The sequence below is a fragment of the Eschrichtius robustus genome, chromosome 10, assembly GCF_028021215.1.
Source record: "Eschrichtius robustus isolate mEscRob2 chromosome 10, mEscRob2.pri, whole genome shotgun sequence".
Classification (NCBI taxonomy): Eukaryota; Metazoa; Chordata; class Mammalia; order Artiodactyla; family Eschrichtiidae; genus Eschrichtius; species Eschrichtius robustus.
In genome coordinates, this window is record NC_090833.1 from 51,415,996 (window position 1) to 51,441,941 (window position 25,946).

At 38.8% G+C, this 25,946-nt stretch overlaps 1 protein-coding gene across 1 annotated transcript in view; it reads left to right on the plus strand.

Moving 5' to 3' along the window:
* Nucleotides 1–25,946, plus strand: part of DOCK8 (dedicator of cytokinesis 8) — a 220,983-nt gene that overhangs the window by 65,381 nt on the left and 129,656 nt on the right. Inside the window, exons 4-6 of the mRNA XM_068551869.1 lie at nucleotides 342–413; nucleotides 17,533–17,656; nucleotides 21,979–22,191. Coding sequence (XP_068407970.1) covers nucleotides 342–413; nucleotides 17,533–17,656; nucleotides 21,979–22,191 — 409 coding nt within the window. The remainder of the gene's footprint in view (nucleotides 1–341; nucleotides 414–17,532; nucleotides 17,657–21,978; nucleotides 22,192–25,946) is intronic.

Sequence of the window (25,946 nt, forward strand, 5' to 3'; positions counted from 1 at the left end):
AGAGACTGGTATTTATACTTATTCTTCTTGTTTTGTATGTGATTACAGCTAGTTCTACCTGTCTTGTGTCGGAATGCCTTCAGGGATAGATATAGTCTAATACGATTCTATGTAATAAAGAAAACCCACAAAGCATAAAATGCCAACGTTTGTCTCATCAAAGTAAAAATGTTACTGCCTCAGGAATACTTCAGACACTTGAAAGGATTCGATAACAATGCCCTTCCCTTTCTCAGTTGATAGGGATTTGAAATCATGCTGCTCTCCTTGGTTATGATAAAGGATTGCTTTGTTGTGTTTACCTGGTAATAACATTTTTATGTTGTTTTCCACCTCATTAGGGTTGAACTGGACCCTCACGTCAGGGACTGCGTTCAGACCTATATTCGGGAGTGGCTAATTGTGAATCGGAAGTAAGTTCATTTTTTTCCCTCTTTACATATATACTTACTTTATATGGTTACCTTTTTATAACTTTTTTAAAAAAATTAATAAACTTTTTTTAGAACAGTTTAGGCTTACAAGAAAATTGATTAGAAAGAAGTACTGAGCGTTCTTATATACTACCTCCCACACACATTTCCCCCTATTATTAATATATTGGGTTTTTTCGTGTGTGTGAGGTTTTTATGTCCTTGAATGACCATGAATATTGATTTTGGGGATTCCAAATAAATTTTAGCAAGTAGGCAAATTTGCAAATGCAAAATCCGTGAATAATGAGCATTGACTGTATCTTGTATCACTCTCCTGCTCAAACACCTTCTAAGGCTCTCTATTTCCTACTATATCAAATATAAACACCACCTGCTTGCCTTTCAAGGGCTTTAATAATCTGGCCCAACTCTTATCTATTAAAACGTATTTCCCTTAACTCCTGGAGCCCCTTCCTTTCTCTGAGCCTACGGCTCTTCCTCACTGTTGCACCACATGACTGACTCAGTCCTCCCTCCACACCTTTGCTCTTGCTGTCTCCCCTCTGGGCATGCTCTCCCTTCTTTCATCTGTCTACCCAATCCTACCCGTGGATAAAAGATCATATCAAATTTCTTTTTTATTCGTGCAGCTTTCTCTGACTAATTTATCCTTTCTTGGATGAGTCTTACTTAAGTGTGGAATATTTGGTACAACTGATGAGCCAGTGTTGGTCCATTGTTATTAACTAAAGTCCATAGTTTACAGTAGGGCTTATTTTTTGTGTTTACATTCTGTGGTTTTGACAAATGTAAAATGACGTTTATCTACCACTGGAGTGTCATACCGAATAGTTTCACTGCCCTAAAAATCCCCTCTGTGCCATCTGGTCATCCCTCCCTGGCAACCACTTATCTTTTTACTGTCTTCATAGTTTTGCCTTCTTTCTCCATGTCTTTTTGTGGCTTGATAGCTCATTTCTTTCTTCGCTGAATAATATTCCACTGCATGGATTTACTATAGTTTGTTCATCCAGTCACCTACTGAAGGAGAAAGTTACATTTTAAACACAAAGAATAGAGCCCTTTTATTTCTATTCTGATGAATTCCTGGGGGGTGGGGGTGGGGATTAATGAATGGAAATTTGGCTTCAGATTCAAAGGGCACATTTAAATTTATGACCAAGAAATAAATTGCTTGCTTGCCTTCAAGTCAAAAAGGCCCTTCTCTCCTGGGTTAATTAAATGTTCTATGACATTGTCCTGAGCTTTTTGTCTCCATGCCAATGACCTGGACAGTACCCTCTAATGAGAAGCATCTACCCACGCTGGAATTCTCAACCTGTATGTGTGTACGTGTTGGGGAGCTGGCTGGGGAGAGTCTGCAATCAGGGACACACCCCACTAGAGAAACATCAGAGAATCTGTGACAACACACAAGTAGTTTGAAATTCTGATATCCTCACCTCTCCTATACTCCAGTAAGAATTACTGTTCTGTGGGATAAATGATGAAAGACTTCGGAGGTTGGGTTTTATCCAGCTCCTGGAAGTGTGCCATTGAATTTGTGCTGATGTGTTTTGGAGTAATGTCAGTATGCATACTATTTTCAGTAGCTGAGAAAGAGAAAGCTTCACTTGTATAAAGTAATTAAGAGAAAGTTAGATGCTAATCCATCATCTGTTCTAACTTGAATAGAAAACCAAGTTTGCTGGGCAGTCAAATAAGATTATACTTTGCTGGTAATAAATAAAAGATTTCAGAACAGGTTGTTCTCATGCTTTTAAATGTTATAATTAGAGGTGCTTTCTGGATATGAAGGTTTGAGAGAAATCTGAGAAGGGACAATAAATAGAAAGGTCCATTTTACTACATTTGGTTTTTATTTTCTATTTGGGACACTGCACTTTTTCATTCTTCATGGCAATTCCCATTGGAATTTCTGTTCTCTATCTTGAACAAACTTAAAGGACTCTTTTTAGAATACTCATTGTAAAAATTTTGGAGATCATAGCAAAACAAAAAGAGAAAACAAAAATCACTCAATTTCACTATAGACAGATAACCACCATTAACATTTGATGTGTTGCCTGTGAACCACTTTTCTTTGTATATATTTGTGTAAAAATTAAGTCAGATTATAATACTATTCTGCAGCATGCTTTTTCAATCTTCACAGTAAGTGGTAACTATCTCTTTGCTATTAAATATTCTTCCTCAAGACAATTTTTAATGGTTGTATAATGTATTTATAGAAAAATTTATTTAAACAATTTTAATGTTTAGATGATCCCCTGTTTTTCAGTGTTATACCCAGTATAGCAACATTCTTGTGTATAGTTATGGTTTTTTTCCTTTGGAATAAATTCCTACAAGAGAAGTTTCTGTGTATCTAACTGTATGCACAAATTTAAGGATTTGGGAATAATATATCAGAAAGATTATTAACAAGATATGCATGAATCCTCAAGAATATTGGATGTTATCTTTTAATAAATTTCCAATTTTATTTGTAAAATGGCTGTCTTTTATTTGCATTTTCTTTGATTGTTTCAATTCGGTATCTTTTTTTCCATAAATTTGTCGTCCATTTGTAAGTTTTACTTGGTGCTCTGCTTATTCATTAAATTTGTGCATCTGTATTAATGTATTTGTCTGGTCTTGTTTATCTTTAGGGCTGCTTTTATTTGGTAAGGATATTAACCCTTTGTATGTCATATAATACAAATTCCTTACCCAGGATACTCTTTGTCTTTTAAATTTGTTTATACTCTTTTAACATTCGAAATTATTTATTAGTAAAATTTATATTGACAGTTTTCCTTATGATTTATATTTTTGCTGTCATGCTTAAAATTTAATCCATAAACCTAATATTATTTACTAGGAATTTTGGATTAAAATGTTAAACTAGACCATTAGCCACTTTGATTATTGCTTCCGTTCCCTCATGTGTCTCCATTTGTTTTTATCTCTCCTGTAGGAACAGTGGTTTTTCATATATTTGTTCTATGCAAGTTTTGTATACTTTTATTTTCACAAAACAAAGCAATGTCTGTTTTAACTTTATGTTTGGCAACATACTGAGGATGGGGATTGTCATTGGCCCCGTTATCTGCGCACTTGGGTAACGGACCAGCTTGTTTCCCAGAAATTAGCTAATGGACAGGTAGACGTGTGCAACTTCGAAACTCGTTGTCAGTTTCTGGCAAGCTTTGACTAGTGTTTAACTGAGGAAGCACCTTTTCCAACCCCACTGTTCGACCTTTTGGTGCTCTAAATCTGCTACTCTAACATAAAGGCTATAATTCCTGTTGCACAGTCCTCCCAGGATCATTCTGCCCTCACGTGCGTCCATAATATTTTATTCGTGGGGAGAATCCAATACACTATTCCAGGTGCCCTTCATCTCCCAACCCTACATACATATTCAGCTAGTTGTTTTCTATGAGTTGTTTCTATGTGGTTGCAGAATGATGGTAGAAAGAGAAAGGCAAGGAAGGTCGTGGTTCTGGTGGTGGTTCATTTCAGTAAAACCTGTGAATGGCTTCATAGATAAGCCACTACAATGAAGAAGGAGAATTTAGATTTCTGACTATTATAGACATTGACTGTTCGGGGACTGGCAGGAAGGAAAGTACAAAGTGCCTTCCTCTGCATTGCCCTTTGGGGAGACAAAGTATGGTACATCCTTCTTTTTCCAGCTGCATCTGATCCACAGAGATTCCGTCTAGACTTAGGCATTAAGTTATCTGTTTTGGTGAGTTTCCATTTTTTTTCTGTGTCTTCATAGGCAGGGAAGTTGGAGAAAGTCACAATAGTGGTTGCTGACCAGTTGTTAATTAGCAATTAATGAGCTCTCCTTTGAATTTGTTATTTTATGTGCTAAATCATGTAAGCTTGTTTTGAAAGAAATCAAGTAATAAGGAGTGTATGAAGTAAAAAGCTAGTCTCTTGCCTCACTGCTCGCTTGCTCCCTGCCCTTCTCTTCAAGTCACTCTTTTTTTCTAACTTTCTTTCAGATTTATTTTTTTATTGAGGTAACATTGGTTTATAACATTATATGTTTCCCATCTACAACATTATATTTTTACTTCTATGTACCCTACAGCACGCTCACCACCAAAACTTTCGTTTCCATCCATCACCGTATAGTTGATCACCTTTACCCATTTCATCCTCCTTCTGCCCCTTACCCTCTGGTAACCACTACTCTGTTCTGTTATCTACGTTTTTGAGGGTTTTTTGTTTTTTTCAACCCACTCTTAACTGCATGGAGGTCATTGTGTAGCCTCCCAGATCTTCTTTTCATGCCCTCACAAACATACATGAATAGTCATATTTACATAAATATTTATGTATGCAAAAATACACATGTAAATAAATATTTTACATACATAAATAATATACTTTTTTTTCAATAATGTCTTTGAAATCTTTCCATATCAAAGACCTATCCCTTTCGTTTAAAATGCTGCCTGGCATTCCAGGGGTGAAGGAAAATACCATAAATTATTGACTTTCTTACTGTGGATGTACACTGCAGTTGTCTCCATTTTCCACAATATAAATGATACCACAATGAACATCTATGCACATTTGCCTCTACACATGTGTGAATATTTCTGAAGGTAGAAATGGAACCAGTGCATATGATATAGTCTAATAAGTACTGCCAAATTCTTCTCCAGAAAAGTTGTGTTAATTTACTCCATTACCAGCTAGACATGAAACTGCCCTTTCTCCTCATATCCTTGCCAAGGCTGGATATTATTGATTAAAATAAAATTTAAATTCCTCCAATCTTATTCTAGTTATAATTTTAAACCAGAAGCTACTATACCCACTTTCATAATATTGTTTTCTATCACTGGGTTTTCTTCCTTTACCTATCCTAAAATCCCAGTTAAAGATACACTTACCATACACCCTGAAGTCCCACTCCTAGGTATTTACCCAAGCAAAATGAAAATCTGTGTTCATTAAAAAATCTGTATGCAAATATTTATAGTAGTTTTATTTGTAATTTCTAAAAACTAGAAACGACCCAAATCATAGTCAATGGAGGTAATGGATAAACAAACTCTGGTACATTCATGCAATGGAATACTACTCAGCAGTAAATTGGAACAAATTATTGATACATGCAGTAACATGGATGAATAAGGTATACTCTGAATAAGGAAATAAGACTAAACATTTAGAAAAGATATCGAGAAATATTCAGAATAATTTCTGTTTTGGGATTCCTAAATGCTAGCAAAATAAGCAAAATTTAAAATATAAATCATATTATTCACTAATATCAATTAATAAAAAAGTATTTTGGGGGACTTTTTTTTTTACTGAAGTGTAGTTGATTTACAATGTTGTTTGGTTTCTGGTGTACGGCAAAGTGACTCTGTTTGGAAGCAAATGGAATGACTTTCGAGGGTTAAAAGGCCAGGGAGACTCAGCTCACAGCTCAAATCTCAGTACATCAGTCGGTAGGTTATGTTGGCAGCTTTTCTCACAACCTAAGGTCTGTGCAGTTGGTTTTTGTTCTGTGCGGAAGGACACCAGACTCACTGAGGTGGCTAAAGTCAGGGCTGCGCCCTTCTGTGTACTTGGCCAAAGGCAGCCCTGTTGAGGGAAGGAGTGAGGAACAAATATGTGTTTTGCATCAACTGCGGGCCTGGCCTGCCCTAGGCACTGGGGATGCAGCTGTGAACGAGACAGAGGCAGCGCCCTTTACAGAGCCCAGGATCTAGGAGGGCAGAAAGCACTAGATAAGAGTTGGAAGGGGAGCACTCCGTAGTGCTGTAGATGTCTTTAATTAGATGGTTTAACTTGGTCGGGGGCATCAGGGAGGGTGTCCCCAGGGAATAATAATGATAAACAACCTTTATTGTGAAAAAAATATGTATATGTATTCTTTTTTTTTTTTTTTTAATTTATTTATTTATTTACCTATGGCTGTGCTGGGTCCTCGTTTCTGTGCGAGGTCTTTCCCCAGTTGCGGCGAGTGGGGGCCACTCTTCATCGCGGTGCGCGGGCCTCTCACCGTCGCGGCCTCTCTTGTTGCGGAGCACAGGCTCCAGACGCGCAGGCTCAGTAGCTGTGGCTCACGGGCCCAGCTGCTCCGCGGCATGTGCGATCCTCCCAGACCAGGGCTCGAACCCGTGTCCCCTGCATTGGCAGGCAGACTCCCAACCACTGCGCCACCAGGGAAGCCCCAGTGTATGTATTCTTTTTCATATTCTTTTCCATTATGGTTTATTATAGGATATTGAGTATAGTTAGCTGTGCTACACAGTAAGACCTCGTTGTTTATCTATTTTGTATATAGTAGTTTGTATCTGCTAATCCCAAACTTATAATTTATCCCTACCCCCCTCTTCCCCTTTGGTAACAATAAGTTTGTTTTCTATATCTGTGAGTCTGTTTCTTTTGTAAATAGGTTCATTTGTATCATATTTTAGATTCCACATGTAGGTGATGTCGTATGATATTTGTCTTTCTCTGTCTGACTTCACTTAGTGTGATAATCCTCTGCGTCCATCCATGTTGCTGCAAATGGCATTATCCCATTCTTTTTTTGTTTTGTTTTTTTGGCTGCGTTGGATCTTTGTTGCTGCGTGCAGGCTTTCTCTAGTTGCGTTGAGCAGGGGCTACTCTTTGTTGCGGTGCGCGGGCTTCTCATTGTGGTGGCTTCTCTTGTTGTGGAGCATGGGCTCTAAGCACATGGGCTTCAGTAGCTGTGGCGTGCGAGCTCAGTCGTTGCGGCTCGCGGGCTCTAGAGCGCAGGATCAGTAGTTGTGGTACATGGGCTTAGTCGCTCCGTGGCATGTGGGATCTTCCTGGGCAAGGGATCAAACCAGTGTCCCCTGCATTGGTAGACGGATTCTTAACCACTCCGCCACCAGGGAATTCCCTCCATTCTTTTTTATGACTGAATAATACTCCATTTTGTGTGTGTGTGTGTGTGTGTGTGTGTATGTGTATATATATATATACATATATATACCACATCTTCTTTATCCATTCATCTGTAGATGGAAGTTTAGGTTACTTCCATGTCTTGTCTATTGTAAATAGTGCTGTAATGAACATAGGGGTGCATGTATCTTTTCGAATTATGGTTTTGTCCCGATATATGCCCAGGAATGGGATTGCTGGATTGTATGGTAGTTCTATTTTTAGTTTTTTAAGGAACCTCCATACTGTTTTTCATAGTGGCTGCACCAATTTATATTTCCACCAACAGTGTAGGGGGGTTTGGGGGGACCTTTTCAAACAATTCCTGAGAAGAAATAACTATTTAAAATATTTACGAAAATGATTTTGGTTCCAGTTGCTCTAAGTGTGCAAATCATAGTGGTAAAAAAAAAAAGTAGATCCATGTGTGACCAAACTTCATTTTATCTTATAATATTTATTTTCTACTTTCTAACAGAGATCTTTGAGAGAGAGCCTCACATGGGCATTCATTAAACTTGCTAGCTTCTTCAAAGTTATTCTCACCAATATTCATTAAGCAACATGTATGTGTATGCCAAATGGGTAAGCTTTTCTAGTGTATAAAATCCTTAGGGGGCTTTCCCTAAGGATTCAAATAAAAAGCTTCATGTGATCTAATGTCCTGGCAAAAAAACCACCCAACTCAAAGTAATGGAAAATATAGGCAAACATTAAGTTGCTTCCTAAGATTACACTACCCTAAATTACAACATACTGAATTAGTGAGTGTTTTTCCTGAGAAATCCGATTTTAAGGGGAAAAGTTCCCAAAGGAATTAACTAACGTTAATTTGTTCTAAGATGGAAAGAAAACAGTGAACTAAAACCCAAAATTCACACTTGCCCTTTGCCTTTCCTAGGATGTGTACACTCCAGAGGATATTGATGTCACAGGTTCAGTGTCACATACTTCTTCATAAGGAAACCTGTGTGGGCCACAGGAATAAAAATCCGGAAACAACCTAGCTTAAGACCTTATGTGTGGTAGCCTTGGAGACCAGAACTATATCTGGTCTTTAGCTTTAGCTTTAGCTAAAGCTTTAGCTTTCTTCCTTGTGTCATAAAATGCACTTATTTCCAAGAGTGTCTACTTACAAGTGAATCCACAACCCCCAGCCAATTACAGCCATGTGCCTGCTTCCATTTTCCTCAAGTCACTTCTCTCTACGCCTCTTTCTCCATCGGGTATGGTATAGACATGAGCTGAATTCTAGGACATTTCCCCCAGCTTTAAGATTTTAAGATAAAGAGTTCATACACCATATCTGAAAAATTTTATATTAGATTTTCTCCTCAAAAGAAGCTTAAATCTGGGAGAAATGAAACTTATTTGGTTATTGTTCTTTTGCTATTTTATGCAAGTGGATGCTTTCTTTTTTGTCCTCCATTTTGTTAGAATGTTTTCTGAAGTCATTTACCTGGACCGCCCAAAGACACTAACAAATGGGCATTTTTAAAAAAATGAGTTACAGAATACTGTTAAAAATTCATTTCACAACATGTATACTCTAACCCTATATCTGTGTCACCCTCAGGATTTGGGGGTTGGAAAGCGTTAAGACTAAATGTATTCCATGGCTGTGGATTTGAAACCGGAGCAAACTGTGCTCCCCTTCCTCATTCTAGATTTAACATCTACTTCCCCATTTTGAAATCTCAGAAAGTTGCAAAGCTACCTTGTGACAGCAAGGGTAAAGCTGGCTGGAGAGGAGAGGCCCAGGGTTGGCAAACATGTAAAGATGACTCATTTCAGAAGTGCCAGCCACAGAAGTCAGAAACCACCACGGGGTAGGTAGTGAGACTGCTGGCTGAGCGCCATCAGCGACCAGAGTCCCAACCTCATTACCCTACCCGGACATCTGAGCCAAATAAAGCCATGTTCCTGTTGAGCCTATTTGCAGACAAGAGAGACATGGGCAAGTAGCCAAATGGTAGAAGGAGTATTTCTCATGAAATAAACACAACCTATTGCTTCTCCAGAGAACTGTGTTCCTTTTCTTCAAACACTACTGTTACCCATTTGGGGACAGTCCAAAGACCAAACATATTTTGAGAGCATTCTCTTTAGAGGCAGTGTCATGGAGTAGACAGAGTGTAGACTGTAGAGTCTGGGACTTGGGTCCAGATGCTGGCTCCTTATGTAATGGCTATGAGACCCTGGGCAAGTGACTTAATCTCTCTGAACCGGAGTTTCCTCAAGTGCGAAATGGGGGGAAATGTTGCTCATTTTGAAGGCTTGTTGTGAAGACTGGAAAATAATAGATGTTCCTTTTCTTCTTTTTCCTCTTCCCCTTCCTATACCCTTTTCTCTTTCTTTCCTCTCCCTTCTTGTACAATTTGGTGTGAAAACCATCAGAACAAGTTAGCCATCCATGACTCAGGGTGGGGAGTAGCTGAAGAGGACCAGAATAAGGAGTTGAAGGCCAAACACAGTGAGGAGGACACACATTTAGAAGGGCTGCCTGGCATGGAGAATCAGAACCTACATGGTGTGAGGAGGGTATCTGAGCCTGGGGCAGCCTGGCATGTGATACCAGAGCAGACATTCTGAGTAGAATGAGGGGGTGTTACATGGGGGAGAAGCCTACCACGAGGTGTCAGAGCCCAGGCAAGGGACAAGGATGTCCTTGTGGGAGGGTGTCCTGGCACTAAGTGTCAGTGCAGACTGAAGAAGACATCATGCCAGAGGGGCAAGCCTGGTGCAGGGTGTCAGAGTCAGAATATAAGGAGGGCAACATGTGTGGGCATGGAGGGCTGCTGTTAGCAAGGGTTACATATAAGGGGATTAATCAAGTAAGTAAGTATATTAAGGACAGTAGGTGTTAGATTTTTCACTATCTGAGAAGGAAGTTAAAAATATGGAAAGGAAGAAAACTGGAATGGATACTGTGATGTCAGACTGAGATTGCAAGGATCAACATGAACTCCTGGCTTTCAAAACACACACACACATACACACACACACACACACACACACACACTCCATACCTAACTCTGTTCACTGAGAAGACATAGGAGGAGCAACACCTTAATAGCAATGAGCACACCCAACACCTACATCTTGGCTTCTAAGAACCATTTTCCGCTAAAAAGAATCAGAGCTTCTTGGAGAAATGACTGATTCCAGGGTTGAGGAAAGGAAAGTATAAGATCAGCCTGAATATCTTGTGGCAGAAAGCAGGATGTCATCATCAGTGACTGCTGGGGACATGTAAAAAGATGTAAGAGCCAGCTGAAGGGATTCACACTGGTCGAATTGAGGATAATTAGAGCACCAAAATAAATAATAGAAATGGATTAAGATATGTTGAATAAAATAGGAAACTGTGACTCCATATTGATACAAATCAAACTGAAAGTTTGATGAGGAATGGGGCATTTACAACAATCAAACCCAAATGGAGGGACTTTCTAAATAATGACTGGCCTATAATCCTAAGGTCATGAAAGTCAAGGAAACACTGAGGAACTGTTCCAGAGTGAATAAGACTAAAGAAATGTGACATATAAATGCAATGCATGACTTTGGACTAGATCCATTTGCTCGAAAGGGCATTTGGGGGACATTTGGTGAAAGTTGAAAGGGGTCAGAGGATTAGATGGTAATAATGTATCAATGTTAATTTTCTGAATGTGATGGTTGAATACTAATTATGATGGAGAATGTCCTTGTTTGTAGAAGTTACACACTAAAGTATTCAGGGAAAATGGAGAATTAGGTCAGCAACTTACTCTCAAATAGTTTGAGAGGGGGGAAAGGTCTTTGTACTATATTTGCAAGTTTTCTGTAAATTTGAGATTGTTTCAAAATAAAAGGAAAATAATGTATGTTAGGTGCCTGGCATTGTAATAAAGACTACAATGCCAGGCACCTAACATATAGTGGGTCCCCTTTACCGTCCCATGCATTTATCTTGCAGCTGCCGTGAGTGTAGGAGCTATTGTGCCCAGAGACATTTGAGCAATTCACTCTACCTCCCAGCCCCTTAACCTCCCACCTTGGATTGGTGGTGGTGACCAATGCCTGACTGGCACAATAGCACTGGTGCAAGGGGTTCCATAGTCCCACCTCTTGTCTCAAAGTGGGACAGTGGGACAACTTCGCAATGTGATCCTTCCAGAGCACCCTGTGTGTCGGGCCAAGAATTTATCTGAGCTCTCATCCTTAGTTGACTCCTTCTGCTTCCCTATCTCTCTTACAGGCTTTTCCTCAAGAACACGCTCTCAAAAATCACATGCACCTGAGTCCCTGCTTCAGGCTCAGCTTCTAGGGAATCTCAACTAAGACAATCACATAGACAATCACTAAGACAATTACCAGTCCAAGAAATGTTAGCTATATTATCATCAATGAAAATACCATTAGATGCAATACCAGTGCATGTATTATAGAACTAGATACCCTTATTTTGTGGATATGTTGAATTTAAAGTCTCCTAACATCCCTGTTTCTGCTAAACTGTATAATAATTTCTATATGAGAAATTTACTTTCTACCAAAACCAAAAATAGAACTCTGAAAAGTGCTCACTTTAGGATTCCACTAGTAGAATTCTGCCCCCAAACAATTGAACACCTGAATGATGCTGTTGTCCTGGTTAAACTTGTTGCATTTCACCCCTTCCGGGAAGTCTTGATGGATATCCTTTCCCAGATGTGCTGCTAAAACTATGGTTTAGATTGGATTTGGGGATTCCAGTTTTCTAATATCTTAGTAGCAATGGTTCTCAATGAGGGTAATTAATGTTTCTGTTTTTAATTGTCTCAATGACTGGCGTGGGCTACCGCGTATCACACCCTGCAATGCATGGGGCATCACGTACAATGAAGGATCATCCCAAATTCAACATCCAACACAACAATCAAATGTCCTGCTGGACATTCAGGGTGGTGAAAAACTGGTCTGTAAATATCTGAGCTAAGCCTCTATGCCATCTTACAAATATTTTTGCACTGAATTTTTCGGGAAAACAACTATCATGTAAATATAGGGGAAATTAAACTTTGTGCTGATTAGAGCTCTACAAGAGTTTTCCCCCATTTTGGAAAAATCACATTACAGCAGTGCTGCTTTGTGGTGTTTGAGTCACCCATACAACACATCTGTTGCAGTCTGCTTTTGTAGGTGTTATATTTACAACGATTCTTCCTGCAGGCGCAAACAGCTATTTCATTATGTTCTCTGGTGTAGTTGTGTCCAAGCATTTGCATATTTACATACATGCTATTTTAGGTATTATGTTTCTTTTATTTCTCATTTATATAACAGCTGGGAGATCTTATTGACTTCTAAAAATGAGAAAGTTGATGGGTTATAAAGGTGGCATTATAAAACATTTGTTACAGAGAAAGACAGTGTTGGGTCTGACAGATTTAAAAACGCTTGTGTGAGAGGAACACGATATAGATATTTGCTTGTTAGAGTTTCATTCATTCTCCCATTCAACAAATGTTTAGAAAATATCTCCTGAGAATAAGGCACCAAAGAAGATGCAAAGAGGAATACACAGGAATCCTAGCTCTAAAGGAGTCCCTGTCCTCAGCAAAGTCATAGTCTAGTGAGAAAGAGCACATATTTAGCAGGGGAGATAAAAATTTAGACAAGTAATTAGACTGTAACATAGAATATTATAAAAACTTCTAAGAGAAATACAAACAACATGCTTTGAAAATTCAGAGAAGGGAGCAGTTACTTCTGGCCAGGTTAGGGAAGGCTTGGTGCAAGTGCTGGCCTTTGAATTGGGCTTTCGTGGGAGTGGATTTATGGGGATGGGGAGTCTGTGTGTAACAAGTCAAGAGTGGCTCAGTGATTTCCACAGCTGGATTGCTCTTTGTCACTGCATAGGCTGATGAGCCTGGCTTGCTTTCCATACTTTTAGAAAGCAAATAGCTAAGCACCTTGACAGCCAGAGCAACAAATGCATGTCATAATAAGCAATTATTGATCAGGGAGACATTTTTATGGTGTTTTGGGAGTAACTGAATGATATGCACTGATGTGTTTGAATTTTAATTGTTTACCAGTTCACTGGGAGTAAAATATGGAGTAATAAAACAGATGGTACCCCATTCCTTGATATCCCAGCTCTCCTTGAGCATGACCTTCCTTCAGAATTACCTTAATCACCCAGGATGAAAGACAAAGTCTAAGGGCTTTTATGATGCTGCTCATAACACTCATGAAATGTTTCACTGTCACTATGGGTAATACACCAAGAATAAATAGCATGTAAACAAGTTTAATTACTTCAGAGTTTTACTCTCCACCAAGACACCAAACACATTCTTAAGTTATTCTCTTTAGTTCATTAAAGATAATTACAGAGAAAATAATGCTTATAATATTTACCATCACCCAAAGGATGCCAGTAAACAGCAATACATACAAAATTGTCAAAATATATGGAAATAAGATGAGATAAACAAACAACCATGGCACCGTTGTATTCATTAGATTAACGGCCATTTGCAAAAGTCATGAAGAGAAAAGCACTATGATTTTTAGAGCAAGGACACAAAACTTTGTGCTATAGACATGAAAAAGATAAAATGGAATTCATTCAAGGCATCTTCCAGTCTAAGTAACAGAGGCAAACAGTTTAAGTAGGAAAATACATTTTTCCCAAAAGGAGAACAGGACTTTGTGCTTCTGTGTAGTTTTAATCTTTCTCTACTAAGTTGAAATCTAAAACTTTCCTCTATCCTGCATGAGCAGCACTATTTGTCTGATTTAAAAGTCTCAATTATAGAACCTGAGTGGCAAATGTCCTATAGAATTATGAGAGTGGGAGGGAACACAAGTGGCCATTACTCTACTCCTCTGCCCCCTAAGTGGGATTCAAAGCCATTATCACAGATAGCAAGGACATAAAAGACTATTCCTAGGTATTATAGAGAAATGTAATATCAGCAAGGAGATAATGGAGGAATAAAAGAGCTAACTAAATCAGTGTTTGACTGTATGGTTATGGATGACAAAGACATGTCCATAGACCAAGGGGGGAAAGCAAGGGTGGGGGGGATGGTGGTGGTGGTGAGATGAATTGGGAGATTGGGATTGACATGTATGCACTAATATGTATAAAATAGATAACTAATAAGAACCTGCTGTATAAAAACAAAAAAAAAAGACATCCATAGAAAGTAAAGCGGCTTCATTAAGCATGGTCCTCCAGAGGAAAGTAGTTTTTTCCCCTGTGATGCATTAAAATATATGAGATAGAGTTTTGGGTTCATTCCTCTGACATACTAAGATAAGTGCTTTTTCTGAAGTCCTCAGAAAATCTTATTTCACTTGAAAGGAATATTTTGCATAGGTTGAATTGAAACTAGAATAGCCCTAAAGTATAATTCTTATGATTTTTCAAATCTTATCTTTATTCCATGAATACATACATTTTAGTGCCTATGATGTGAAATCTATCCTGGACCATTGCATTAAAAGAAATCTTCAACAACACTGAGTTGTACCCTTTTTTTTTTCCTTTGCTTATAGTACCTTATTCATTGGTCTAATTTGGATTATTTGTCCACTGACAGAGACAATTGGCATATAATTGAGCCATATTCTCTAATACTATTTAATAAATATCATTAAGTAGTGGCAGATATTTACTAATTTATTGCCATAAGCCAAGAAATCTTCTAAGTATTTTACATATGAGAATTTATTTATTGCATGCAGTAGAACTGATGACCTAGGTATTATTCTAATTCTTATTATCCTGATAAGGAAATTGAGGCACAAAGAAGTAGAGTAATTTGCCTTAAGTCACACAGCTTGTAAGCTGTGGAGCCAGGACTTAAATCCATTCACTCCTGCTTCAGTGAGACCACCATCCTATAATAAACCGCAGTGAAGTATCAGCCCTTATGTTGAATGACTATTAAATGTACATACTATCCTAATTAATGCCAGGCATAATCCGAAACTGTCCATTGATTTGGAGGTAATTATAATTCATCCTTTTTAGACTAAAGTTCTGTGAGTTTTGACAAATGCATACAGTTGTGTAACCACTATTACACTCAAGATACAGAACGGTTCCACGCCCCACCCACCCCCCAAATTCCCCCAGGCCTCTTTGTGGTCAACCCCTTTCTCTACCCCCAGACGCTGGCAAGCCACTGATCTCTTTTCTGTCTCTATAGCTTTTCCTTTTCCAGAATGTCATATAAATGGAATCATGCAGTTATCTTTTTATTTTTTTCCTGGCCTCTTTTACTTAGTATTGAATACTTGCTCTGTGCCACTTGCATAACCCAACACTTCGCCCCTCCCAAAGAGTTATAAACTGTATTTGGATCATTGCTAGTAGCTCTCCTACATTTCCTGCTTTACCTGTCTTCCATTTGATCTGCCTAATAAATCCTAGCCTCATTTCACATCCCTTTACCAGCTTGCTCAGTGGTTTCCTAATAGTGTGGGAAATCAAACAAAACAGGTGCATATTTGTGTGGTTGAGTTTGCAGCATGTTTTCCAGGAAGGCTTTGAGTCATAAAAATGGGGAATACACATGTTGGTTTCTATAGTTATTATTTGACAACGTATATCTGTTGCCTTTTTTGTGATGGTCTAACTTCTTTCTCCAGTGACAGTGCTAGACATCATATTAAACCCTTTCCATAGCAACACATTTTTAAAAATTGAAGTATAGTTGACTTACAATAGTGTGTTAGCTTCAAGTGCATAGCAAAGTGATTCAGTTATATATGTATACGTGTATATATATATATATATGTTTTCAGAATATTTTCCATTATAGGTTATTATAAGATATTAAGTATAGTTCCCTGTGCTATACAGTAAATCCTTGTTGCTTATCTATTTTATTTTATTTTTTTTGAATTTTTGAATTTTATTTTATTTATTTTTGATACAGCAGTTTCTTCTTAGTTATCTATTTTATACACATTAGTGTATATATGTCATTCCCAATGACTATACTACCCAAAGCAATCTACAGATTCAATGCAATCCCTATCATATTACCGGTGCAGTTTTTACAGAACTAGAACAAAAAATCTTAAAATTTGTATGGAGACACAAAAGACCCCGAATAGCCAAAGCAGTCTTGAGGGAAAAAAAATGGAGCTGGAGGAATCAGACTCCCTGACTTCAGACTATACTACAAAGCTACAGTAATCAAGACAATATAGTAGTGGCACAAAAACAGAAATACAGATCAATGGAACAGGATAGAAAGCCTAGAGATAAACCCAAGCACCTATGGTCAACTAATGTATGACAAAGGAGGCAAGGACATACAATGGAGAAAAAAGTCTCTTCAATAAGTGGTGCCAGGAAAACTGGACAGCTACATGTAAAAGAATGAAATTAGAACACTCCCTAACACCATACACAAAAATAAGCTTATCTATTTTATGTGTAGTAGTTTGTATCTGTTAATCCCATACTCCTAATTTATGCCCCACCCCCTTTCCGCTTTGGTAACTGTAAATTTGTTTTCTATGTCTGTGAGTCTGTTTCTGTTTTGTATAGATTCATTTGTATTATTTTTTAGATTCTACATATAAGTGATATATAATATTTGCAACATTTTTTAAACACAACTTTAATGGCGTGCATGGAGTGGCGATTGAGAATGGCAGCAAAGATTTTCGGTACATAAATCATTTATTTCTATTTTTTCTTAACCATGTCCTGCCTTTTTTATTCATTACTAAGAACATTGATTTGGAGATTAAATGTTTTCCTCTATTTTTATCTTCAAACGACCTTTATTCACTGCGTCTGCACTTTGCTAGATTTATTCCAGCCTCTTACACTAGGGTCATAGTTTAGCTTCAGCTTGGAGCCAAATGCCCCACAGCTGAAATGGCCGCACCTCTGAAGTGGCATTTTCCCAGGCCACTCCTGCCTTTAATAATGAACCAGCCAGGAGGCAAGTTTGTATCTCATTACAACAGAGCCTTGTGTTAGGCCTGGTGCATAATTAGATGTGAAGAATTACAACTGGTCCTCTCTTTGCAAGATCTTTCAGCACCATGTCTGCACTTAAGCCATTAGTTTTATTTTAATCTAATGATTTTGCCTCTCTCTCTCTCTCTCCCTCTCCCTCCTTCCACACTCTCTCTTATTTAATAACAACAATGAAAGAAACCAAGGAAGTTCGGAGATTTGCGGCTTTAAAAAGACTGGATCCCGAAAAGATTTTCACAAGACGCTTCAGAAACAGACGTTTGAGTCAGAAACCTTGGAGTGCAGTGAACCCAGCACTCAGGTATTTCCTATCAACAAACACGGTTGCCAGGTTACTGGACGTTCTTCCATGGCATGCTGTCGATCTTTTTTTAAACTAATAAAAAGGCTAGACTCATAGAATATTGGAATAGGAGGAATTCTACCATTTGAGTCAGTGATATTTTTTTTCAAACTTGTTTGTAGCTATAGACATTGGTGTTCAAATGAAAATAGATAAAAGTGGAGGGGCTCTAACTGGGGAGGGGGGGAATTGGGCCCATCCCTATAATGATTCCTGCAGAGACTCAGAGGTGCCCCCAAGCCTAAGGCAGGCTGCAGTATGATTGAAAGCTCCACACTGAGGCAGCCTGTCTATCACATACCAACTCTATAACCTCAGACAGGATAACTCAACTCCCTGGGCTTCAGTTTCCTCTCCTGGAAAACAAGGATGATAAAAGTACCCAACTCATGAAGTTGTTTGAGTATTAAATGAGTTAATGTGTGTAAAGCATTTAAGACAATGCCAGCTCACACTTTGTGCCCTATAAATGTTGGCTACTGCTGCTGCTGCTGCTGTTGTTATTATTATTATTACGATTACAGAGTAGTTACAGTTTACAAGTCAGTGCTCTATACACCTGTGTTCATAGAAGCATTATTCACAGTAGCCAAAAGGTGGAAACAGCCAAGTGTCCATGGGCAGATGAATGGATAAACTAAATGTGGCATATACGTACAATGGAATATTATTCAGCCTTAAAAATGGGGGAAATTCGACACATACTACAACAGGGATGAACCTTGAAGACATTATGCTGAGTGAAATAAGCCAGTTACAAAAGAACCAATACTGTATGATTCCATTTATATGAGGTACCTAGAGTAGTCCGATTCATAGATATATAAAGTTAAAATGGTGGTTGCCAGGGTCTGGGGAGGGGTGGGAATGAGGAGTTATAGTTTAATGGGTATAGAGTTTCAGTTTTACAAAATGAAAAGTGTTCTGGAGACTGGTTGCACAACAATGTGAATGTAATGAACATTACTGAGCTGTACATTAAAAAATGATGAAATGGTAAATTTTATGTTGCATATATACTTGACACAATTTTAAAAAGATTTTAAAAACCAGTGCTCTGGTCTAATCTGTCCGTTTTATAGGTAAGAAAAATAAAACATAGAGGAAGAAGTGTGTCCAAGTTTGCACAGGACTTCTTCTAAACCAGTATAGTTTTCAGCTTCCAGGTGCCCTCATAACACAAGCATCTCGCCATGCTGAATATGACTAGAGGTTTTAAATAATACCTATTTTTCAAACTACAGTCGGGCTGACTACTTATCTCTGCAGAGGAATCAGCCATCAATTCCAGTGCTGAACCTGGTGGGCTTACTGAGGAATGGGATATCTGTATGCTGTCCTCTGTGGGAAATTTCAGGGGTTTTTCACTGGTAATTTTGACTAAATTCAGCTTTCATCATGTAGGTGACCAACTAAATTGTTCCTTGTATCAGTCAGACAGAAGAAGCACTAGGTATTTCCACAGAAGAAATTTAACATAGGGAAATGGTTAAACACATTTTGGAGGACTGCGAGAACCAGAAAGGAAAATTGAAGTCTTACAGAAATTGTAACTACAAGAAACAGCACGCCACCCTAAGCCTGGGGTCTATGGCAATGGTTCTCAAACCTAAGCTTCATCAGAACCCCCTGAAGGGCTTGTCGGAACACAGATGACTGGACCCCACTCCAGAGTTTCTGATTCACTGGGTCTGGAGTGGGGCGTGAGAATTTGCATTTCTAAATAGCATTTCCCAGGAGTTGCTGATACTGCTGGTCCCAGGACCATGTTTGAGAACCATGGGTCTAGTGGGAGGAGCTTGGAGTTATCAGAACCTAGCAGCTCAGAAGAGGGGCCTCAGAGCTAGGACTCAAATATCTGAGGAGGGGGCACAGCCTAGTCAGTGGTTTCGTCAGAGGAGAGACCTCACAGGGGCTGGGAGTCCGGACTTAGACCTCCTGGGAGAAGGAATTGCCCAGTTGGTGCTGATACCTCCAAGGAAGGTAAGATGAGGGTTGTTCTGGAAGTGCCAGAGAAACAGAAGACTAGGACCAATGGCCACAACCAAGGTGAGAGGAACAGCAGGCAGAGAGGAAGGGGTCAGTCCCTTCTCCCTCCCCCAGCCATCCAGTCTCCCTGGAGTGCTCCCTGTTGGCAGAACCTAAAGGGAGAAGTAGCAAATCAGAAATGTGATTTGCTGAGTTGCAGACCCAGCACCACAGAGCAGAGCATAAAGGGTAAATTCAAAAGGTGAGCATCCAGCACAGCCATAAAGCACACTCATTCCTTCAGCGCACTAACACAGCACTCACGTCATCAGCTGGGTTTCAGAGCCAAGTTATACGAGAGAGGTGTGGTTTTAAGTATTAGACTAATACTCATCATGGAGAGATGCTCAGTCCAGCAACATCCTCCCTTTCGATCATTTTTTTAAAAATTTATTTATTTTTGGCTGTGTTGGGTCTTCATTGCTGTGCGCGGGCTTTCTCCAGTTGCGGTGAGCAGGGGCTACTCTTCGTTGCAGTGCACGGGCTTCTCATTGCAGTGGCTTCTCTTGTTGTGGAGCATAGACTCTAGGCGCACAGGCTTCAGTAGTTGTGGCACGCGAGCTCAGTAGTTGTGGCTCATGGGCTCTAGAGCGCAGGCTCAGTAGTTGTGGCACACGGGCTTAGTTGCTCTGCGGCATGTGGGATCTTCCCGGACCAGGGGTCAAACCCGTGTCCCCTGCATTGGCAGGCAGATTCTTAACTGCTGCGCCACCAGGGAAGCCCTTTTCAATCATTTTTATGCACCTTATTGAGTGGAATTGTGAGGCCAAATGCCTGAATTTCGTAAGTTAAATATATATATATGATGTGAATCCGTGATACACATATATTTCATAAAAATTATATATAATATTGTAAAGCTTCCTCTTTTTTATTAACAAGACAATATACTATGATTATCTTTCTCTTCCAATGACAGCACATTTTTCTTTTTTTTAATGGCTGCCTAATGTTCCACTGTATGAAAGTTCCAAAATCTCGTAATCTGAAAAGTTTCTTTTTGAGGGGGGCATTTAGGTTGTTTCTATTATTTTGTTATTACAGAGTTCCAGAGATACTCTTGTCCTCACATCTTTGCTCACTTGTCCAGTTGTGGCCTTAGAATAAATTCTGAAGATAGATAAAGACATCAATAGCTCTCTATCTATCTATCTATCTATCTATCTATCTACATCTTTACATCCTTTTAAAGAGTGTTGGGAAATCCAATTCATTTTCCCAAGCATCTTACAAATTCTAAGATGAACAAAAGTATTAATTAAAGTATTACCATTGATTATTGTTAACACATTCAGTTTAGATAAAATTTATGATCTAGGAGAGTAACACTTTTATGAGTTAGACAGATGTCACCAAAAATATGTATTATGGAGATATTGTACAGTAGTATGTCCATTTAATAGTACTTTGAGAATAACATTTTACCGTAAATTTTACAGGTGTTTATAACAGATCCATCTATTATTCTTACAACATATTCTTGATTATGGTTGTATGTTTTTTGCCAAGTCTGTAGTTAGGTATCCATTTCCCAATTTCCAGGACATTTCTAGTGGAGTGAAGTGGCCACTTTGTGACTGAAATAAGACAGTTTTTTTCAGGCACACTACAGCTGAGTGAATACTGCTGGAATAGCAAACGCTCTTTTTTTTTTTTTTTTTTTTTCCTGGTGTTTATTCCTGTAACTGCTACTACAGTCCTGTAGGAAAGTGTTTCCATGCCCACATCTCTGTCTTCTGAAACATACTCTTCAGCTTTGGAGTTTATATAAAACTTAATTGGGAAGGCTTCTCACAGATGGTCTTATTGTCCAGTTTCGAAAGCCAGGCTCTGGAGTTGGGATTAGGATGAGGTCCCTTTATTCCCCAGTCCAGTCTCTGCTTTTTTAAAACGCCTTATTCCAGTTTTGTTCTGCTTGAGCACAAGACATGAGTAGGGTTCATAAGAGGTTTGGCTCCCAATCTCCAGAAAAGAACATGCCCCAAACTAACAGCAATACAGAACTGTTTTCAAACTTTTCCTCAAGAACAGGTGTATCTACATCTGATGAGTTAATTACCTGCTTCCAGGCAGGAAGGATACATTTAATTTTAGGATACTCAGTCCAGGAAGCTATGATGTGATTCTTGTCAGAAATTCTTTGAGGCCCAACTCTGCAATCTCACATTGGAGCAGTCTTGAGACATTCCAGACCCTTTAGTTCTCATTTTAGACCCACGATCTCTCTCACCAAGACATGTCTTTTTTCACAGGCAGGCCCCTGCCACTTGAACGTGCTGTGCGATGTATCTGGGAAAGGCCCCATCACTGCCTGTGACTTTGACCTCCGCAGCCTGCAGCCTGATTTGCGGCTGAAAAACCTCGTGCAACAAGTGAGTGCCGAGGACTTTGAGAAGCAGAATGAGGAGGCCCGGAGGACCAATCGGCAGGCCGAGCTCTTTGCCCTTTACCCATCAGTGGATGAGGTGGGTGTGACCATCTTTATGCTGGAGAATTTCAGTGAAGACACAGGGAGCCTCCAGGAAAATATTATTGTTTGTCATTACTGTATAGTAATGTCAGGATGCTTACTTGTGTGACTTCTGGGCTGTTCTTTTCACTAAGGCAAGCCTGTGTAACAGCAGAGCAAATTATTGATCAATCATACAGATGAGGTTCCTTAATAACAACTAGGATTTTCGTAGCACTTTACAAAACACTTTCACTGATACTGTCTCATTTAATCCTCAGAACATTCCAAGGGTCTACATGCAGTAAGCCCACTCAGCCAGTCAAACCATTAAGTTACTTGAAGGTGTGTTTTGCGGCTAATCTATCAATACATGTATTACTTAAGCCTTGATGTTCGTTAGTGCTTTGTTAAGATTTTTTGTTTTTTGTTGGAGGGTCTCTATGAACAACCAGAGAGACCTGCTTTGAAAACATTCCAGTTGAAAATAATCATAGCCGTGTTCCCAACGCATAGAACACCCAGATCTTCATTGTCTACTCTATATAGTGGAGCTGACCTGAAACAAATGGATTTAGGCTTTGCCTGTGGTCGCTCCTGGGGTCACTTTGGATGGGATGGCGGATGACTGTTATTCAAGCCTGTTCAGGCTCCATTATAAGAGGCTCATAGTCTTCCGTTCTGCATGTCAGAATATCTACATTTCTGCGTCTTGCCAGAAACGGATTACCACAATATATCTTTGCTGTCCAAATTTTATTAAAAGCTGAGTTGCAAGAAATAAGATTTAGGGAAATTTTGCATAAAAGGTATGCCATCCTTCCATGCCTCTAAGTATTTGAAATGTGATCTTTGGGTCAATCAAAACCATCAGGGAGCCTCATTCTCACACCTTGTGAATCCCCCACCCCTGTGAATCGTTTGCTTATTTGCCCTTCGATGAGCTTACTAGTGGTCAGCAAAGAAAGACAATAAGGGAAACAGCAGCTATTTGATATGATACGTCCACTGTGCAAATATTATTGAGGATATTAACCTACTCATCATGCAGCACCCGCCTCAATGAGGATCCAAAAAAAATTGTCCCTCGAGCCTTCAGACAAAGAATAATTATGCTCCCACTGAGAAAATGTGTGTGCTTAGAGATTGTCACATCTTGTAATCAGCTCCACAAAATTTGTTACTTGGAGTCAAATTTCTGTTCACCTCTACTAAATCTGGTGGCTTACTTATTGGTGTCCTGAATTTACTTCAGCTTTCTTTTTTTCTCATCCTTATTTTCCAACCACCTTGGTTTTCTCGTCTATTTATTTTATTTGCAATGGCCTCAAATCCTTTTTTTTAATTGTCAGGGGCCTCGAATCCTCTTCTGAATGAGGCAGATTAAAAATAAATATGAATTATGTGGGCAATGTTATCATCTCCATCTTCAGATTACAAAGTAAGAATCAGAGAGGTTAAATAACTTGTTCAAGATTCAGCAGGTAAATTGAATTATAGAATGGGGAATCCAAACCCATTAACTCCAAATTTTATGTTTAACTGTTTATTTATCTATATATGACTACCTGGTATATTAGCACACCTAATGGAAATCCAAAGATGACATAAACAATCACATCTTGTAACTTTTCAGTTGCCATCTACAGCTTTAAAACTTCTTACCAAATTTGTCAAGCAATATTATATCTGACTGATATGACCTTCACTTGCATTCCTCTTCCTCCCAATTCCATGATGGAGGTGCCAAAAGGTAATAAAGACCCAAAATGGACACCAGTAGAGAGAAAAAACAGTTAAAGGGTGAGGAGAAGACTTCCAGTGAGACATCAGCTCATTAAAGTCTCCTTCATGAGATTAAATGGGAGGATATCCAGGCTTGATTACAAGGATGAACCATAGACTATTTTGAAGGAATTTTGTTTTATGGTCTTTAAACAATGCAGAAACTCAATTGAGGCTAAAAGTTATGATCTAGCAGATGTCCTAATGGGGCCTGCCATACTAAGTGGAGAGGAATGCTTTGTGATTAGTGTATAGGTTATTTGGAAATTGGTAAGTCTAAACTGTTAGAGGGCTTCTATACCAGCCATTTAATGTGTTGGAGTTGTACACACAGAAATTGCATTTGTTCTTGTAATTTGTACTTTCTCGAGAGAAAGTCCTGTAGAAAAAAGGGTAGCTTTCTGGCCTACCATGAAATGATTACAAATGCTGAATTTTTTGACAACACATTAGTGAAATTATCTTATATTATTATTACTTTATTTCCTGATGAAAAAAAGTTAGAAGAGAGGTGAACTCTTACATCCAAATTATGACTGAGTATACAGGGGAGGCAAAAGTAGAATTCAACCACCAAGCTTCTATGAGGTGAGTTTTTTCCCTGATTCACTCTGATTCTATAAAAGGCATCCTATGTGTTTGATCCATAAGAAGGGTGCCACTATACTCCAAATCCTAGAGGAGTTTGCATTAGGACTCTTTTGGTTGCAAGTGATGGAACCCAACTAAAAACCAATTTTTAAAGAAAGGTAGGGACTTATTGGCTCACATAATGAAATCACAAGTAGGCAGATGTAGAGTTGGCCTCAGGATCCATTGGGTCAGCTGATGGAAGAACATCATCTCTCATATTATCCCTTTCTCTCTTACGATCTCTCACTCTCTCTCTCTCTCTGCCTTTCTCCCTCTCTCTCTTTCTCTCTCTCTCATTGTAAATATCTATCTGTTTTCTCCCAGGAAGAGGAAAACAACAGGTATCCAGTACAACTTCACATTTCCTCTTCTGCTTTATTGGCAATACATTCTTATTTCAGATAACTGTAAAGGTGCAAGAAATTCATATAGATTAGAGGAGAGTGAGGAAATACATGAATATGTAGACTTTGTTTGGAACCTGAATTAACAAACTAACTATAAAGAAAACTGAGACAGCTGGGGAAGTTTGGAACTGACTACGTATTTCGTGACAATAGGAAATTATTTTTAATTTTTAAAAAGTAATAATAGTATTATAGTATGTGTTTTTAAAAAGTCCTTATCTTTTAGAGATCTGTACTGAAATATTCACAGATGAAATTATATGATATCTGGGGCCTTGCTTCTAAGCTTCCAACACTGAATGGGGGAAGGTAGTAAGAGGGAGTATAGATGAAACCAAGTTGCCCATGAGTCGAAATTGTTAAAGCTAGGTGATAGGTAAATGTGGTTCGTTACATTCTTCTCTCTACCTTTGTATATGTTTACAATTTTCCAAGTGGAAAGCCTTCTAAAAAGGATCCCAGAGTTTTGAATCCAGACCAAAGGCAGTCTTGGAAACCCATGAGTGTCTTTACGGTGAGGTGGTTTTCCAGTAAGGGGCCCCTTCCCTTTCCGATGTGTCTGTTCTGATCACCCTGAAAATTCCAGCTTGCTCTGAGAGACTTCAGCGCAGTGTAGGCATCAGAACAGAATTTTAAAATTCTTCTGGTTGCTGTGGGGTATTTGGGATATCATTTATAGCCCAGGAAAATACAATTAGACATGGCTCTATTCCTTGCACCCTTGTGAGCTGCAGACCACTCATCAGAGTTTGTATAGCCTACTACAAGAGCAAGAATTAAAGTTCTCAGGGAAACTTGCACTGTTGATCTTTGCATGCATGACTATACTTAAGATACCGTGATAGTTCACATTTGAATGTTAAAAGTTACAATAGGGACTTGATACTTCCCTTTAAGTCCTTTGGTCCCTATGTAGTAAAATAGACAGACGTATCTCTTAAATTTG